The following is a 19,998-nucleotide window of genomic DNA, read 5'->3' on the forward strand; positions in this document are numbered from 1 at the left end:
TCATTCTAGAATCTGGAAAGCTCTTCAGGTAAACCTATTATACAAAGAAAGTTGACAATATGTGCAAATTTGTTATCTCAGTCATTACTTATAGTTATCATTTTTTATGATAGCTACACAGAAAAGACATTTCACAGAAAACTGTAGGTTAAACAAGGCAAAGTCATGCAACCTCATTAAAGGTACAAATTATAGCTCATAAGGCAAAGATTGTTCTGTGATAAAAGATACTACCAAGTACAATTTTGTATTAAATTCCATTCTAATTTACTGGATATTACATAAGTATAGTTTGATGGAATCACAGAAGAAAATGGTAGAGATGAGCCACTTGGAGTTTGGAGGTATGAATTGGATTTTTTAAATGTGCAGAAAATCAAACCTCTGTTATTTTCATCTAGACACTAAATAAAATTGGGTCATTAATAGCACATAAATATCTGTAATGTAGCTACCATTGCTCTCCAATACGCCCTTATCAAAGCATTTAGCTAAATATTTAGGATTTTAAAATTTTGACTGCTGATGTACTCTCATTATGAAAAGAAAAAACATCTGAACAAATGCTTTTCAGACAGGTAAGTTAACAACGGTGGCCTTGCACACTGGATGGTGTTATATGTTATTACACTTTATAAGACTACTCATTTTGGGTCAGATTAGCAAACTGATTCTCTAAGGTGGGACATGATTTTAAAGGACTAACAAGTTAAATTCAAGGATGGACATTTCACTTCGCTACTGCAAGGGAAATGCAACCAGAGTTTCTTTTGGGGTAAAGCACATATTCAGTTGTATTTCATCACATCCGTGTTCAAAGGTTCAGATTCGCAAGAGTTTAGCAAGAACTAAGGCAAAATCTACAACTGTAAATTAAATCACATAAGAATAGGAGCCATAGAAGACAGTATCCTGAATATCTAGGATAGGAAATAATAAAGAGAGGGATGCAGATAAAGCCCCAACACCAAAAGGATAAAAGTACCTAAATCCAGGCTGCAGGGAAGCATCAGTCTCTGCCCAAGAATTGTAATAATGAATCCTCTCCTTGAGCTGGCACCTGAGCAGTCATTCAAAAAGCACCCTTCTTTTTATTACAGGAGGTCTGGCAGTTAGAATAGTGTCTGGGAACATGGAAAACTGAGTACCAAGTTTCTCTTCTGGCTTCCTCAAATATGCCCACAAAGTCCTAATCAACACCCTCTTGGTTATGCCAAAGGGAATTTGTCTTTGCTGTCGAAGGTGTTCTCTCTCCCATAAAATAATTAAATATTGAAAGAACTATTTAATTCACTGAGTTAAACATTAATTGAGAAGAGAAAAGTGATACTGATTTTATTCCCTGGTAGTCAGGTCACAGATCTACGATGGAAGATACTGAAATTCCAGCTAAGAGACCAAACCTTGTTACAGACAATATCCAATAATAAAGTACAGTAATGTAAAAGAAAGTAAATTCATCGTCGTGTTCAACGATCAAATATTGGTTTTCTTGCTTGTATTTTTATCTCAGTATCTTCCACGTTCCCCTATTTCCTTACTTTCATTTTTGAGCCATTCTATCTATATTCATTCATATATTTCTTTTCAATGTCCTTCTTGATCTTCTTCCCATTTAGCCATTTAATAGTAATGTATACTCTCCTTTTAGCCTAAATTACAGATTTTAAACCAAAGATATGAGACTTAGAAACCTGGACAGTCTGTTTATCAGTTTTTCTGTCTATATTACCATCTATCACCATGATTAAGATACTTAAGGAGACTGGTTAATTTCATAGGGGCATAAATATTAAAATAGTTAAATTCCAGCAAGCTGTGTGAAAATTTGCATCATCATAGGAGGATAAAGACCCAAGTCAGTGCACATATAAGAAGGGTAGGTAGAACTGAGCCATTACCCATTGAGTTTGAGAGTAGAAAGACAGTGACAATATGGTCTGTAAATAGCCACATCATTGCCATCCTAAGTCTGACAAAATTATCATAAGTGGTAAGAAAACGTGCTCAAGTTATGGTGATCCTCCACCATATCAGAGAAAAAACAGGGCAGAAAAACATGGGACACCATTATAGGCTGTATTGGCTCTGGTGCTCATGGAACCACCTCTGTTGTATTTAACTCCCTCATCTCTCAGTTTCCACTGGACTTGCTGCTAATGGTATACCAGGCACAAAGGACTCACCAAAGTTTTTCTCCTGTTCTACCAGCAGTAGTCACAGACAATGAAATAATGCTAATTTTTCCTTAGAATAAGCATTACAAAAAATAATCATAACAAACCTTGTAAGTACATTGTCTATTAAATACTTTAGGAAATGAAGCTTAAGTGATCTGGTTCAGGTTACAGATAAGAATAACGTCAGTGCTCCATTCTCTTACTGGCTGCGTTTAGGGTACTAGAACTTTGCTGTTCCAAAGTCTGTTGAGCTACCATTCCCTGTAGCAGCAACTGTTTAGTAGCCTAATTCCAGTGAAATCAGGGATAGCACTGCATGCCAATAGTCTTTGGATTGGGGCCCCTAAGTGCAGTTCAGCACTATGCCTCTAGCGTGTTTCCAAATATTGGAACTGCTCTAGTGCCAGTGGAAGCAGTTCATGACTGAGAAGCAGTACACAACATGCTGAATGGTTAAGAGGGCACTCTGATTAATCTACTTACATTCAAGATAAAATACAAAGAAAAGCTGTCAGTTTACATTTTGCACCTTTACAGAAATTTGAGTATTCCCATATCTGAAAACTCTCAGAACTAATGTTATCAAGATGGGGGAAAAAAGGCAAGAAAATGTCTATTTTTTAATGAAAGACAAAATTAAACTTGACAGGTATAATTTCCCAAGAAAGTCAAGAAGCACAGACTACATCAGCCCAAAAGGCCAAGTCTTGATGGGAGATTCCAGATCAGCTTTGGACTTCCTGAGCAGGGAAGTGCCAACTGTCCCTAATTAGGTGTGCTGAATTCTGTGATGAGACCAAGTAATTTACTTCCCTGCGTCTCATCATGGTCTAAGTAAATGATAGAAATAATCACAACCCACGGATCAGTATAGCTTTAAAACTTTCTAAAAGGTGGCAAGCAAGTTAAATGTGAGATTTTACATGCATACTTACTATTTTGGAAAAAACACACTTTACAAATAAAATATCTGGAAGCTGAGATTTTATCTTATTTTGACCAGCTATGGCTTAATTAAATTTTAAATCTATGAAAGGAAAAAATGAAGACTTGAGAAAGTTAGATGACTTGTTTATTATAAATAGTTTCAGTGTTAAAAATCTACATTTTTTAAACTCAGGTAACACAATGACAGGTCTGATTTTTCTCCTTACACAGATACTAGGAAATGTGCCATATGTCCACTTGGGAAATCCTGCTGTTAGGCCTAGTATGGACACATACAAAAACTGACACTAACCATACAAACTGCACATTCTGGGATGAGTAAAATAGAAGAAAAAAAAACAAATAAATTGGACATGGGAAATATGAAAATTATAATTTAAAATCCTTTTGTTACTAATGATGATAGACTATACCACAACAGTACCATTTCTTGACAGGAATCAGTAGGTATGGCCCAGAACCAGGTATTCCTCCCAGTATAGTTATTTTTAAGCTATCTAACATAAATGACTTATTGGTTAATTTTCTTAGCTCAGTATAGATTATGGCTACTCAAATCTCTCCACGGAATTCTCTTTAATACATTAGTTGAAAGGAAATATGGAAAATTGTATTTAAATATGAAAGAGCATAGATTAGTTGAAAATAATTACATGAAATGCTTAATTTTAATTAATTCGCTTATTTCTGTCCTTCTTACCTGTCTGAATATTACACAATATATACAACTTGTATGGTGAAACAAAAAGCTTCCATTTCTAGGTCACACCACAACATGGGGAAAAAGCACAAATTTTATCTTGTGACTTAAAAACATGCAATGGTATAAATGTTGAGTTTGAGGATTTTTTTCAGCACAAGTGGAATAAGGTGCTGTTAGATTTTGGTACTTTGATAATAATATTATATGCTACATGACATGTTCACAAAAAATAGTGCCTAGTTCCTGCCTCACTTGCCAGATCTGGGTATTTCTAAGTATTCCTTGCTGAGGGAATTCTATGCTTAAAAATTAAGATATAATTGATTTTAGGCAAATTCATAGGTTGAATTTAGATTGTCTGAATCACCGTCTGAAGTTATTAACACAGACACCTAGATTCATGTCACTTAAATATAGATGACTAAGGTGCATAGTTTAGAACCCTAGCCATCTTTTTCTTCCTGTATAATCAATAGAGAGAAAGATGAGCATGTAAAAAAAAAAATCATGTGACCAAAAATTGCATGAGTGTCCAAAAATAGGTTTAATGAAGTGTTCTTACGCTTGTCTAAGTACCTTATTTAGGAGGTATGAATATAACTCTGTGGTTGCATTTCTATTGCTGGATCTGAGAACACTTTCCAGTTCCTGCCTTGGTTATGTTCTGATACCATGTCAGAAAAAAATCCAGGTGTGTACATTCTCTCCCTTTTTCTTCCTCATGCATTGTCCCAGTATATAATCCAAGGATTTTATGGATCTGCATGTTTTCTAGCAAAATTCCTGTTGATAGTAGATCTTCCATATTAAAAGATAAGCCCTAAAATCTAGGGATACATTTTTTTTATCCACTGCCCTGACCTGAGACATAATTTATCTAAAAAACTGATGGGGCAAAAATTGCATTTGGCAAACAAAAACCGATCTATTTGTCTAATAAATGTAGAAATTACTTCTTCAGCCTGCAAGACCATGATTCTAGTCTGTACTAAAATAATTCATACATACTGCTAATTTTGCTTTATGTCTGCAGGACTCGTAGGCTTCCTACAGGAGAAATACGTGTGGTTTTCTCCACAAAATAATGCCTGTAAATTCTGGGTCATAGAATGATCCTATAATCAGTTCTCCACTTTCCTTAGAATGCCTGACGGCTTACTGAAATGGCTATACATCCTAAGATTTTAATATTAATATATACATTTTTACATATTCATACATGTGGTATAAATATATATATAAATAATATTTGTAAAGTATTAAAGGAATACTATTAAGATGGAAGAATCAGGCAATGAGAGTTAGAAAAGGTCTAACTGAGACTTCATTTCCCTGACTAAAGGAATAGCTGCATTACCTGACAGGAACAGAAAGCCGTTATAAACCGGTTGAATACGCAGAGTACGTGTAATACACGTTGATAGAGGAGGCTCAATAAGCAGTAGATGCTGCACCTTGCAGAATGCGTAGTTTAGAGTATAATAGCATACTTCAACCAATTTTACCATCAGCTGACTCGCAATCAACTGATATTTCTTTGCACATCATTACAGTACATGAATCCTGCTTTATGCCTCATTTGTAGTTCTGGATGGTTCACCAATGAGCTGTGTCTCACTAGTCAAGAAGTGCTAGCCTAGAACAGAGATTTAATTGATTTTTGAAACAATGTGTTGAAAACTTCATCTGCTGCAAGAGATTTCTGTTCTTTACTTTCATCAAATGTTATCATTTGTCACCTTTCAATAAAACAAAAGGTGATTTAAAATATTACTAGCAAGGTATCATGCATGTTAAATAATGTAAAATACTAAAAACAGAAGCTGAAAATACATGCACTAACAGTTTTCAAACATCTGTCTTTCCTCTCCACCTCGGAAAGATGTATTCAAGATGAAAGTTGATTTTCTCAGTGATGACAGGCAGTTCATACTTACATTCCTTATTCTCCAAATTATACCAATTTCAGAGAAGACATGATTAGCACAAAGCAAACAGCAAAAACTAAATCCTACAACAGTCCACTGATGATTACCATCAATGTAAATGCACCCTGCACAGTAATGATTTCAATATACACACTCAGGTAAAGAGATAATGTTCTCTTTGTGAAATACAGTTATCATCCTCTTTGGATGAGATCCTTCACACAAACACTTCTTTGGGTGAGCAGGCTGATCGTAAAGCTCCTTATTATGTAAAGAAATTAAGTTACACTGATCTTGAAGTCCATGGTGGTTATGCATTGCAGAAACTGTCTCTCATTTCCTGTGAGCTTGGGAGTTCAATTAATTTTAGAAATTCCTTTTAGTTACCCGGAAAATAAGAGATTTATTGCAGTATCTCTCCTTTCAAATTACTGATTTGGATTTTAAAAGGTCTGCAAACTTGTATTGGGTGTCAGTGTGTCCAACTGATCTGTGATGGAAACAAAGGCTAATATATATGTAAACTAGAAGATAAATCATTCTCCAGATGACAGTAAAATTTGGATTAGCCTTTTCATTTTGTGAAACAGGAGCTAAGAGAACACATCTATGCACTGGATTGTTTATTAGTTTGTGCTGTTCAGTACACTGGATAAAAGTCGGAGCCTTCCATATCTTGGGAACGAGTTCAAAGAGACTAATTTATCTTCCTTTCATGTCATTATAAGATTTATGGTCTCCTGGGTTGCTCCTATCTTCAGCTGACTGGAATATCAGAATATTTTCCTGATGATCACACACCTCTGAAATTCATTTCCTTTCACAGTGTCATGGAGCCTGGGTTTTATAAGCATTACTGCAATGTAAATATTTTGCTTTGGAAAGATTTCCATTTAATACTGGAACTTTATGTTAGTGGAGTAAAAGCAGTGTTGGCCATAACTTTAAAAGCTTTGGGGAGGGGCTTAAGGTTAATTCCATAATTGATTGTTATCATGACTGTAAGGCTTCATGATATTTGGTGATATACCACAGTATAAATTTCCAAATAAATCTCATTTTTAGAGAAAAAAAAAAATTCCGAAATAAGGACCCATATGCCACATACAGCATGAAATTTCAAATACTTGTCCTGAGGGAAATCTCCTGGTTTAGTTAGCTTCACCAAGCTTAACTCTGAAAATAACTGACAGCTTTTATGAGTATCTACAAATGGGACACAGCATTCTTATAAATGTTCTTAATTACTTAAAGGAGGAGCAAAGAAGTAAAGTAGGTAGGAATTAATGATCCTGATCTATGCCAATGCATCAGTCATTACTGCAAAGTAGTCTATCATCATCCAAAACAAGTTGCTTGAGGAGAAGTTGAGTCACTATTGGTACTGGCCTTAACATGCAAAGCTCCAGAGTTAGTTTTGAGTGAGTCTCATCTACAAAATATTCCTCCCTATTCCATTAAGTGACACATCTTCCTCTTTTCCTTCTCACTCTGATTCTCAGGTTCTTTATAATTTATATTCTAACTTAGGGAAGAATCTCTGCTTGAAAAAAAAAATCTTCTGAGTAGCAATGTAATTATTTGTGCTTTCAAATTTACTTTATTAAAAGATCCAATTTCTTGTTTCATATATTGATACCTATTTTCTAAATGAAAATAAAATCTTCAATCATTTTATTTACTTGATCTATAAGACATGGGAACCACCCATTAAGGAATGGAAACCGAAGTTAAACTGGCTTGCTTTCAATAATTCCTTTTTGTTCCAATCCCTGTTAATGAATGGTACAGGAAGATGAATCATTTTATGTCCATTTTAGGAATGAAATGCAATTATCTCAGCATCATGAGGAGGTGATATAGCTGAACTGTTGAGTTGTTGAATTTTTTATACTCAAGAGATGAGACTGTAGAACTAATTGTGATTCCTCTTCTCACTTAAATATTTTTCACAGTTGTAACTGGAGCATAAAGATACAACTGAGGCAGGTCCATTTTTGTCAGCCCAGCACCTCATTTCAGAGTCAACAAGATTTAATTAAAACTAATCTACTTCTGGGAAAAAAAAAAAATTGGTTTTGTGCACTGATTTGGAACTTCAGAAGGCAATGTCCCTCTGAAGCTTCCTAGTTTATCTGGAATTACAAAGAAAAACAGATGCTTTCTGCTTTAATGTTGTCTGCCTTGATGGCTATTTTTTTAATTTTTTTTTTTTAAGTGATCGTGAAGGAAGTCTATCATTTAAAGTCCAGGATCTTCAAAAGGTCATTACAGAAAAAAACTCTTGCAGCTAAAATGCATTGCTTTCTATCAAGATTTTTCCCTAAGAATTGTTGTCCTTGCTGTTTTCTTTTTGCCTAAAAAAGTAGGGTTTCTGTAGCAAAGTTCATGGTTTGTCCTTTACAAGCTGCATAATAAAAACTTAATTTGGCAGATAAACTACATCTAGGGATCCATTCAAGCATGTAATATTAGCTGACAAAACACTGGACCAGAAATTGGGAAAACTATGTTTGAAGCAACTTAACTTCCTGTTATTCTGTGAAGATGACACACTTACTGAGGCCCCTAATAGCATTTCCAGGAAGCCCACTGCTGCAGAAATGGGCACTTTCTGCTGCCATTTTCTGAAACAGCAGGGCATGATTACAGGGCATAGTGCTGCACAGTGCAGAGATGTCTGAACAAGTTGCGTAAACACAACCCACTGCATATCATACATAGATATTACCTTGGATTTTAAAACCTCAGTTTAAGAGTCACTGACTTCAGGTCACCTACATTTTCTGTTTAACTTGAAATGACATTGTACTGCACTACTTTGTTGGAACAGGTAAGGTAACTCTTCCCTTAAAACATCCGTGGCTGGCTTCCTTTTGGTTAGTAAAGAATGCAGTGAGGCTTGTTTTTACTGAAAGGCACAAAACAGATTTCTCAAAGCTTGGGAGAGAAGTGTCTGCTTATTTGACCACAAGTTTGAAAAGACACTGCTGAATGGTTGCAGAATTGTTGGAAATTGAGGAAGAGAGGTGAGTTAGAGCTAGGGGAAAGGTTAGAGAAGAAAAGAATGTCTAAGTGAAGGAGGTATATCTTTGACAACATTTCCAATGCCTAGCCAGGGTTTGGTAAGAACTCACACCAGTGAGAAAGATATGATGGTACACAAAAGAAAATGAGGTAATAAAAAAACCAAATAACTAGACAAAGATATTCTAGAATAGACAAAGGGATGAACAAGGATTTGGCTTGAAGAAGGGGCAGAAAAAGAAACAGAATAATAATGTTAAAGACAAGGCAGAAAACAAAATGGTATTGATTAATAATGTAATTTTTAATTATGAAAATATGGTCACCCTGGTCTTATTACATTAATTTTTAGTGACTTTTTTCCTCAGATCTGACTTAATAAAATAGATTGACATTTATTAAAATTATTAAACTTGCCATGTGAAAGATAAATGACAACAGAATTGCGCTACAGAAGTGATTGCTCTATCATTTGTGACTTCTAGAGGCACAAAGAAAGAGCCAAAGAAAGAATTTGTACCAGTAACAATTATGCGTTACCATTTTTTGTCTTAATTCAGCTATAGCTATGGTAAAACGTATGAAAACAAAGGCCATTCATTGAATTGTCTTCTGCAGATTCCAGAAACTCTTCGCTGCCAGAAACTACAAACTTGAGTTAGCAGAGTTCTTGATTAAATGTTAGCTGTTTCTCTCAGCTGCACTCCACAGATATAACTTATTCACCTTTACACACCAATTTTTGTAAATATGAAATTCAAACAAAATCTCTTATTTATACTTCTGAAGAGAAATTAGCCTCCAAAGATTGAGCACAGCACAACTAAGGATTAGGAACACGCAGTGAGCTCTAACATTCATGTTTGTGCAAGGTCAACAAAACAGCACTTTAAGAAGGCATGCTCAACACAGAAAGGTACTGGCCTCATTAATTAAAAAAATTAAATTAAAAATGCTACTACCTTCATTTTTTTTCTGGTATTGCTTTCTTTTCAGGGTCAATTTAGCTAAAAGCAAAACTGCATTTAATTCCATAAACGTTAGCTGCAGTTAGTACTTAAAAATTGTTCAATATTCTGATACAGCTGAGATATGTTTTTACAGATTTAGATTATTAATGGTCGTTTAGCACAGTTAAAGACATAGCTGTGACATACAGAAGCATAACACTGCAATGGAAGGCCAAACTCTGCTTCAAAGATACCAAATATCAGCACTGAATTTTAAGACTTCCCTGAGCTCATTCTGCGTAAGACTGAGAAAGAGAAATAGCAAGTGCTAGTTTTCAGTAAGCAGTATTCAACAAATAGGCATAATTAAAAAAAAAAAAATCAAGTAATCAGTAACAGTAAGCAAAATACAAACAACACATTGCAATGAAATTATTTTTGAAAAGGCACTCTACAGTAAATTGTGAAATTCCCTAAAATCAACAAGAGATTTTGCTCACTGCAGAGAATGATTGCAGCTAAGTTCAGATTGTCAAAGATGGAATTCAGTTTCTTTGTTATGTTTAATTAAAGCTCTCTTTAAAGTTTGAAAAGAAACACAGCAGTTTTAGACTGTTTATCAAGGTAGATTAGTTCTGTTACAGTTAGGGAAGTTTCCTTCTCTCTCTTCTCCAAACAGATTAGCTTTCTCTAAAAACAGGGCCACAAATTGTGTCTACCATTGGTCAGAGGCCAATGCTACTCAGTACAGATTTTACAGCTAGATAAAGGTGAGCTTTAAAAAAAAAATTTCTTTTCATAAACCTCATCAGATAAAGATTAAAAACAGTTAGCTCATTGGTTCCGCTACTTTGGGGAAAATAAAATTGAAGGGAGGGAAGCAGTGCACATCTCAGAAAAAACATGCTGAAGTCACACTATGGCTGCACATGTCCTGAATGTTGTGTTAGCACTGTCACTATTCGTGTGAGCAGAAGACCCACAAAACCAACATTAGGACACAAACAGAACTGTCCAAGCAGTTTTGTTTCTCAGAAGACAGACCATTCTGCAAAGGTAATGGAGAGGAAAAGCTCCCCCTCTTTTCCAGAATTTAGAATAAAACGGAGATGCTACAACCCACTGCAACCTATTAAAAACAGGTAGAAACATTATATGCCCACTATATGTAGTCTGGGGTGTTAATAGACAATGTCAGTACCATTCAGGAACTTCTTACAGAGACTCTGTGTTACAGATGGTACCAAACTCCTTACTCATCCCCATAATGAGGTGTCGCTTAATCCTTGTCATAAGTGTCTAATTATTACATTAAAACTTCTGCACTGAAGGATTTCTGACTTTCTTGGACCCAAGATACTTCTTTTCAATAATTAAATACTGCATTTTCTCTAGCTCCCTTCCCATAAATTTCTATTACTTCCTCTGGCCATAATTATTATTAATTTCCCTTTTATGCCATACCAGATTGAGGCAGCAGATAAGTGTAGCTTTAGTTTCCACCTGAAAACTGGAATAGCCATGGAATGTTGATCCACACCACTAAACCTTATGTAAAGGAATGAAATAATTAAAAGAATTACAACTTGTTTGTTGTAAGTTATTACCTCCAGAATCATACAAAGCATACACTGTAACGGAACATAGCACAAGAAACAAAAGCAAAACTACTGAGACTACAGTTTTCAGATTGACATTGGTTTCACTTTACAGCTCCAAGGACGGACTATCAAAGTGGTGAAAAACGCTGGAACAGTAGCAGGAAGATGAAGATAAAACCTTATTTGGATGCACTTCAAATCCTGTAAAACTTAAATCTTTAGTTAATATGTTAAAAATACTGTAGGGCACCTCTAAGGCCCAAATTTTGAATCCTGTTCTAGCATCAGGGAAAGTCAGTGACAGCTCTTTGCAGTCATGCATGGAAAAGAATATTGATTCAATTTTAAACTCAACCTGAAAAATACTTGTAGAAAGTATTAGATTTATTCATGAAGTGAACAAATACCATTATGCTTTCTCAACAATCATGGGTTTTTCCTACTGCAGTGGTCAAAAATGCTAAAAAACATAAATTCACATCAGTTAATTCTCACATAAATAATTCTAAAAATATTAGAGACACTGTTGTCCTTAATGGATACTTCTGAATACAAACAAATGTGGACATAGCACTGTCAGTCTGACTCTTGGATACCAGCTCTCTTATTTTAAACACTGTCTCTATACAGTCTTTCAATATTTCTCACTGTCTTAAAATATGTTGTCAGGTAGAAAAACATGGGTAAAAAAGTTAAAATGCCTCTATTTTAGTTGAAAATTCTTACAAATACGCTTAGTTTCCACAGGTCCAAGTAAAGACTTTATGCTTCTTTAAGACATGTGGACTAAACATCTATCTACTCAGGTACTCAGAAACAATCAAAATCAGAGGCTGCACTACAGTGCTGTGTCATAAGTGTTACAAAAGAAAAGTACTGATAATCTTGGGAAATGGCCAGTTTTCATCCTTTCTGAAAGAAATGTAACTGACTGATTCTTTAACGTTACACTGTTGTATTTTAAACTGCAATAAACTACCATCAGTGGTGTTCTCAGGATCAGTTATTCATAATCCAGAAATTAGAGAAGAGCCATTTGAAAAAGATATAACATGAAACAGATGGACACACATTTTCATTTATTTAATTCATGCAGCTCTTTGATGTTTCTCAGCTAGCTCACGCCTGCTTTTTCCTCTTTCCTCCTCTTCCCTCTTATTTTGGTCTCTTTTTTCTTTCCGTTCACACCCTGACATCCCCAACTGCAGTCCCAAAAGACAGAGCCTACGCTGCCAACTCATGCTGGCATTCCTTCCAAGAACGGAAGCCAAGGGACACAGGGGACCACTTTCATTCTACTGCCATTGGTAACGCAATAGAATAAAACCTTTATATGTGAGAAACACGTGTATACATTCCATAAAAAACATATGCACAAAACATGCATCTTCAGACCCAAGTAGCCTCAACAGTCTCATCTGCAGTTCTTACTTAGAAAAAAATGCATCCTCCAAACCCACTATGGGGTGTGGAAACCATCAAAAAAATCCTTTTTTTCTTTTCCTGAAATAAAAGGGATGATAGAAAATGAACCCCAAAACTACATATGTATCTTCGAAAGAAAAAGGGAAGGAAGAGGGAAGGAGGATGTATTTTATCTGTGTCTGATGGCCTGGAAAATAAATACTGCTGTTGTGCAACTCTGCAGCTGCTCACTCTCTCAATTTGTTTTCATTCTGGATTTTATGATTTAATCTCATATCCCTACAGTTAATCTGAAAAGGGTTCAGGGCAGCTTCATTCATTTGTCTTGCTTCAAATCATGATCTTACAGATCATGATCTTCACAGATACTAAGAACCAATTTTTTTTTACATGGGTCACCCTCTGATAGATGCAGCAATAAGAAATTGACTCATGAAACATGAAAATAAACTTTCTCACAGTATTTTCACCTTTTTTTTGCATTGAACCTCTTGAAAAATATCCTTTAGAACAGCTTTTCTTACAGCTATAGAATGCATCACAAATATATATTGTAAATTCAAAGTTAAGTTTAAAATTTTTGAAAGCATTTTGGATTCATATAGGATGGATTGGGAAGAAAAAGAAAAGAAAACAAAACCAAAACCACTTAATCGTTCACATCTACCTGAACTACATAACATTATTTCAGATGGGCATTAGATTAAAAATAGTTAAGACATCATAAACTTGTACTGAAAAGATGCATAGATTGTTTCCTACTTCAAGATACCTACTGTTTAAAAACATGAAACGCTACATACATATAAAAGAGGTTTGTGAAATAACACCTCTGGAATGTCAGAAAATATTTACAGCTTAAAACATTGAATTTATTATATGTGGGAAATGGTTGAAATGGCTTTACAATGGATCCTACCAAAAGCAACAAAAATAATTATTTTACAACTCAGGCATGGCAACACCACCTAAAGATCTAACAATTCAGGTGAATAGAATAACATGAAAAAAGCTTTATATCAGCATTAAGGTTCCCTGTTCCTCAGCTTTTATTATTAGGATGTTGTACACATTTTAATAGGACATTATAAACATTTGCTTTGGCTTAGGCTTTGGAATGAAGAAATCAACCATTTCACAAGCTGATTGCCTGCTACAAAATGACTGAAAACCGATTATTCAAATAATTTTGCTGCTAGAAAGAAAACACAATATATTGAATGAGGAGTACCATAGGTCTTCGAAACAATAGAGCGCGTGAATGTTTTTGATCGAAATAAAATAAAAAGGACCCTTTTGTGTAATCCAGAATTAATGTGAAATTGGATAGTAAAAATCAAAGAACTGAAGTGCACACTGCCATAAATCTACCATCTGTGCACAGCAGACCTCAGAATGGACCTTCTCAGTCTATGGATTACATAGAGCATATTCTGCATTTCTTTTATTCACATCATTTTGCAGTTTTACGAAGTCTAGTGTTATACTACATCAGCATCCATACTCTGCTCACAAGGTTACGTTTGTGAAAACCACTACATATTACTTCTGAACTGCCCTTAGCATAAAAATTTCCATGCAATACCAACTTATGCTTGTCTTACCTCAAAAAATGTCAAATATAAGATGGTCAATTACTGAAAGTAATCTAACACTGATTCTATGGTGTGCCTGCTGCCTCTGCCTCCTCCATGGGTTTACTACAGAGAAAGCAGTAAAAGCACTGTAAGGCAGATTATAATTATTGGATATGGACTAGAAAAAAATTTAATAATGGAATACTGTTCTGCTAGTTTTAAGCACACCTTGCTCCTGAATAGTTTTTGATTTCTCTTTCCTTCTGTAACAGTTCCAATATAAGAAAAATATCCTTGGAGACTGTGCAATCCAAAATCGTTCCAGACTTCAAGTCAAGAAAATTTAGATCAGTCAAAGAAGATCTATAATCAGGTCCTATCTGTCTGTCTGAACAGTTTGAGATCTATCAATTGCAAATGTGACTGTTGCATACATCAAGGAAACATAATACTAGTCTAATGATTGAAACAATTCATGTCATTTTAATGAAGAATAACAGTAGCAAAGAAAACAGGAAACAAAGTACTAAAGAATGAAAAAACGAAAAAGCACAACCAAAAAAGACATAGTAAGGAATGAGACAGAAATGTCACTGATGTTCTGATTCAGGGAGTGAATGTTGCCCTTTACTTTGTGAGCAACTTGTCTCCAGATGACCAAAATAACATATATGATACTTGACACAAAGAACTACTAAGTAATGATTGCTGCAACGTCAAAGGAAGCTGCAAATGTTCAAACAATACGTTTTTCACACGTGTTTAACTGGTTTTAAGTTTTTAATTATTTTTTGTGCCAAAATTAATGTGTTTGGGATAAAAAATAAAATAGGCAATATAGTTCTCACTTTCCACTTCTGCTATTGACACTGTATAAGACAAACAGCACTTCTAAATATTTGAAACTTTTTTGACTACAATTAGCTTATCTAGACAAATGGTCTACCATACTAGAGTAGCTCAATTTCTGCATAGAATTAATTTTAAAATAGAAAGAAAAAACCTGCCATGATGATCTTCTGTATAACATGTTTTGCTATTGGATGGTTCTTTCAGTTAATGTTAAAAAAAAAAAAAAAGAAGTAACACGAAGCATTCAGAAAAGAACGTTAAACACCAGAAGCTTTTAGGAAAAGTTGCATGTAATTGTTTGACCACAACTGCAAGTTTCAAATAGATAAAATGAGTTTTCTTAACTTAATCAATTATAATAAGCAGAACATATATGGATTTCTAAATTTTAATATTAAAACTATATCAAATTATTATACATATTATATGCATTACTTCGGTGTAAAGATAATAATATATTATCTTCTGGTCTTAACAGTGGTTGAATGTAATAAAATTGTAAGCCTTCCCAGTATTATTGCTGAGAATAGCGATGGCACCACTGCATATACAGGTCCAAACTCAAGGCCTATCCATATCCTTGAATTCTGGGATAGTGTCTCTCAGAGATGCTGATATTGTCCTCTAAAAGCCCAGCTGACCAGTCAGACATTGGGCATCAAGAAGTAGTATTTTTCATTATTTCCAGCAAAGGAAATACAGTTACTGTGAGGAACACTGGGGAAGAAAATTATTCAGAAGACCCTCTAACTTCCAATAGCATGCAATATATATCATAAATATACTCTAAGCATATTTGTATATGTTAGAGGACACTAGTATTAGTATGCAATAAAACCAGGAAGAGGATAATGACTAAAAAGCAATCTGGATTTAAACAACATGTTGAGTAGAAGTGATCACAATCAGCAGAATAGTTCTGATTTCAGGCACAAAGTCTACATTCTTCCGGTTGGTAAACAGAACTCCATACTGTCCATATTTATCATATAACCCTGCTTAGGGTAAATGCATATTACATATCTGAATAATATATTTATTTCTATATGCCTCTCTCCCTCTCTCTTTCTGCATGAGTATAATATAAAAACACTTTCAGAGTTAAATTATTGCCGAGAACAAGGGGGGTTTCTATCATCACATTATGTATGATACCATTTTCCTGACAAAATTAAGGGAAAAAAGGAACCACAAGAGAATCAGTCTCTCCCTCCTGCTCCTTAGCATCAAGTTAAACTGCCAGCTGTATTTCTCAGAGACTATGCATGTAACTGAGGAGCACTCAGAGTCACTAAGTACTGAACCTATCAGCTGAAATCAGAGCAAAGGGCAACAGGCAGAGTAAGTTAAACAAAAAGGGCTGGATTAATTACACTCAATTTGTTCCAAAATAAGACGAAAACCAGGAAATAAAATATGGTGGAATACAAGAGGTGAGGGAAAAGGAAAACAATTTTAATTATATTAGCCATAAAAGATATTATAGCTGTCTAACTTGTTTCAAGATTGCGGAATAAATATTGTAACGAGGTCATAGCTGAGCAGCAGAGGAAGGCTGCCAGATTATACAGCTCTGGCTGCCAAATTCCAAGGCAGGTGGAGGTCTCTGGAGAAAGAGGGTATCATTTCCATGGAAACACATAAGCAATTCTTTTCTTTCCCTTCCCACCATATTTAAAGTTCTACTCCGGTCTTGCTTAGAAAGAAATTATTCAATGTAACAGTTTTTACTTTTGTGTTCCAGTAAAATGTAGTTGCACAGGTTGAGAGCCTTTTGGAACAATCACATCAAGTAAAAGGGAGGGAAGTTCCAGCTCCAGCCTCTAGCTAAACCAGGTCTTAACACATTAGCACTAAAACACTCGTAGTTTCAACCAATGCCAAGTAACACTAAGATAAATCAGTGAAGAAAATTTTGCAACTGTCATTTGCAATGTTGGTTTTTAAATGAGAAGAAACGAAGAACACACATTGTCTATGACCATCTGAATACAATAAGAGACTCCTCAGCTGCTGCTTCTTAGGATTGTTTCAAAATCCTAGTATGTATTTTATAGGCTACAGAATATAAATAAGATAAAACTTAAAAAGATAAAATTAAATTTGTGGCATAAATTCAGCAAATCTGATCAGCATAAACATTACTTTCTTACCTGTCTGATGTTATGTCACTTGTCACTTGATGCTTTACTCCTGAACCATTCTTAATTGAGTCTTGTCTTGTGAGCCCTTGAGATCTGTTTTTGTCCAAAACTTGTGTGGATATGTCCCCTGATGGTTCTTGGTACTGCGAATGCTCCTGCAGCTTTGCTTTTTTCTCTTGAGGTGCTTCCTCGTTCCGCAGACCTCTAACACCTTCTTGGTCAGGCTGCTGTGGTGCATTTGATCCACTGTTATAGAACCAGGCTCCTGATTTTGTGAGGATTTCTTGTTGTTTTCGGCACAAGTTACATACCCACATTACCTGTTCAGACATATTTAAATGAAAAATCTGTTAGCTTGTAAACACCATATACAAAGTTTTCATCAAGCATACATCAACTGATTGTTGCCATTTCCAAAAAGGTAGAAAGAATACTATTTTAATTCTATTAAAAATAAATTGTTTGGCCACAGCACAGTAAAATATGTCTGTACAACCTTGGAGGAAATTGTTTTAGAAAAAAACCCAAACACAAAAATACTTTTATTCTACTTTTGCTTCATCATCTATAATACAAGGGGAAACCACAGACAGTAGCTGTATAAATGAAAAGGATCTATGTATTGACATTGCAATGGCACTAAATGTAAGATCTGAAAATGAAAACTATAGGTCAAGGATGATAGAAAAAAGGAATCAAAAATTCATTAAACATTGAATCTAGTCTCTTACTAAGAGTAAGGTACTTTGGAATAGATCATCTGCTATTGCAAACAAGTAATTTTATAATTCTCCAAAATGCCCTGCTGATTTACTTCAGCCCTGGTCTGTATCTTATATTTACATAAAGAAGCTGACTTCAAGAAATTACTTGATTTTCAAAGCTATTGTAAACTATGCCATTGTATAAATAAAGTAACACAATATATAAGGTGGTATCTTCACTTCATAGCCAAGATTTAGCATTCACTGTATGCTTACTAAATTATTAAAACAATTACAGCTTCCCAGTTGTGAGAACCTGCATGTAGTAATGAGATTTTTAATATTTTAAAATGTACTTGCTTGAAAAGCTTTTGTATCTGATCACTGTAGTCACATGGCAGTGCAGGAAACTGCCAGCACCAATTACCTGTAAGTTAATTTCACATTCTGTTCTTACATTAAATGAGAATAAATTAGGATGTAATGAGTCAAATACAATAGACCAGTTATTAATACAATGGCACATTCAAACTGGTTATTGTGTTATATTAAAATTTGGATTGTAGATAGCATTAATTCACTGCAAGTTTAGTCCTTCACTCTTTAATCTTCATTTTTCTTCAGCTTTATGTCAGCTCTTCTGTGCTTTATATATTTTTTGTCTTAGGTCACAGATGAAATTGTATCATTTTTACTACATGTTTCTTGAATGTCTACACTCAGCCTTAAATCTAGTTATCATGCCTTCAGTTCTAATCCTACACTGCGCTGCCTCTTTTTCAAGGGTTTACAGTACAGGACATTCAAAGGCTTACATTAATGCTCTTCATCATTCTTTTAAATGCAGCTAGCTCAATGGTTGAATCACATGGAAAATGTAGTTTCTACCTCCACCATATATCTAGGTCAGTCCACCAGAAAAGGTTTCGAAGCTGCTATCTGTATCTTACTTTTATTTTCCATGCATTTATCTAAAAGAAAACTTGGGCTATGCTGTCTAGTCAAGTCTCACCAAAAATGTTTTGATGAAAGCTTCATATAGAAGGCTGCTTGGATACAAGGTTTGTACTCAAAACAAATTAAACTCACTGACTGCCTGATTCACAAACTGCTAGGCTGGGACAGGGAAAGAAGGCAGTGCTTGGCCATTTAATGGTGTCAGTATGCCCCATGCTGGTAAACTTCCTTATAGTGCTGATACTCCTTCTATGAGAACTCTTGCCTACTTATTTGAACAAGACAGAACACAAAGCAATGAAGGTAAAAAAGAGGGACTCCCTTGCTGTCTGAAGTAGGTTACATGTCCTGAGAACAAAGGTCAATACTCCAGGCATGGCCATCATTCAAATACAAATTTAAGAACATGTCTGTTTTGCCTTCATTAATTAAGTTACAAAGGACACGACAGCTCCAAGCTGAAATTCTAGCACCAAAGACAGAAGTGGTTTTGCCCTCTTTAGTGAACAGCAATTAAAAGTCTTAACTATTTCTGCTTGGTTTGTATGCAGCTGAAAGAAGCTCTAAACTTTTCATATATGTGTCAGTGTAATGAAAGGACAAGATCTGAAACATTGAAGTATACAAATATATAACAATTTGAATGACTACAAGATAAAATCCCCCGAAATTTTTGTGTACTATTTTTCCTTCTATTAGTAGATGTTAAAATGTCACAAAATCTAGGTATCACAGTCTAAACACCTGAGCAGCTCTGCCCTTGGCTGACAGCCACATTTTGTCCCAGGACAATGCACTCAAGGATGACAAGTATTATTCTCTTGTACCCTACAGAATAAGAGGTCTTGCTGAATGAATATGATTTTATATCTCCTCCTCTAAAAGTAGAATCAGGAAGAGTACTCCTGACCTATCATCATCTTTGTGACACAAAATTTAGCGATCTGTTTCAACATAAATCTCAGCTTCTGCCAAACTAGATAGATGACTATGTATAGCAGA

The 19,998-nt window shown here is 34.9% G+C and overlaps 1 protein-coding gene across 48 annotated transcripts in view; it reads right to left on the bottom strand.

Annotated features, from left to right (window-relative positions):
- RIMS2 (regulating synaptic membrane exocytosis 2) overlaps positions 1-19,998 on the bottom strand; it is a 489,731-nt gene that overhangs the window by 336,924 nt on the left and 132,809 nt on the right. For all 48 annotated transcript variants that reach the window (XM_074898586.1, XM_074898600.1, XM_074898596.1 and 45 more), the window contains one exon: positions 17,345-17,655. In XM_074898586.1, the coding sequence (XP_074754687.1) occupies positions 17,345-17,655 (311 nt within the window). The remainder of the gene's footprint in view (positions 1-17,344; positions 17,656-19,998) is intronic.

Source organism: Athene noctua, chromosome 2, assembly GCF_965140245.1.
Source record: "Athene noctua chromosome 2, bAthNoc1.hap1.1, whole genome shotgun sequence".
Classification (NCBI taxonomy): Eukaryota; Metazoa; Chordata; class Aves; order Strigiformes; family Strigidae; genus Athene; species Athene noctua.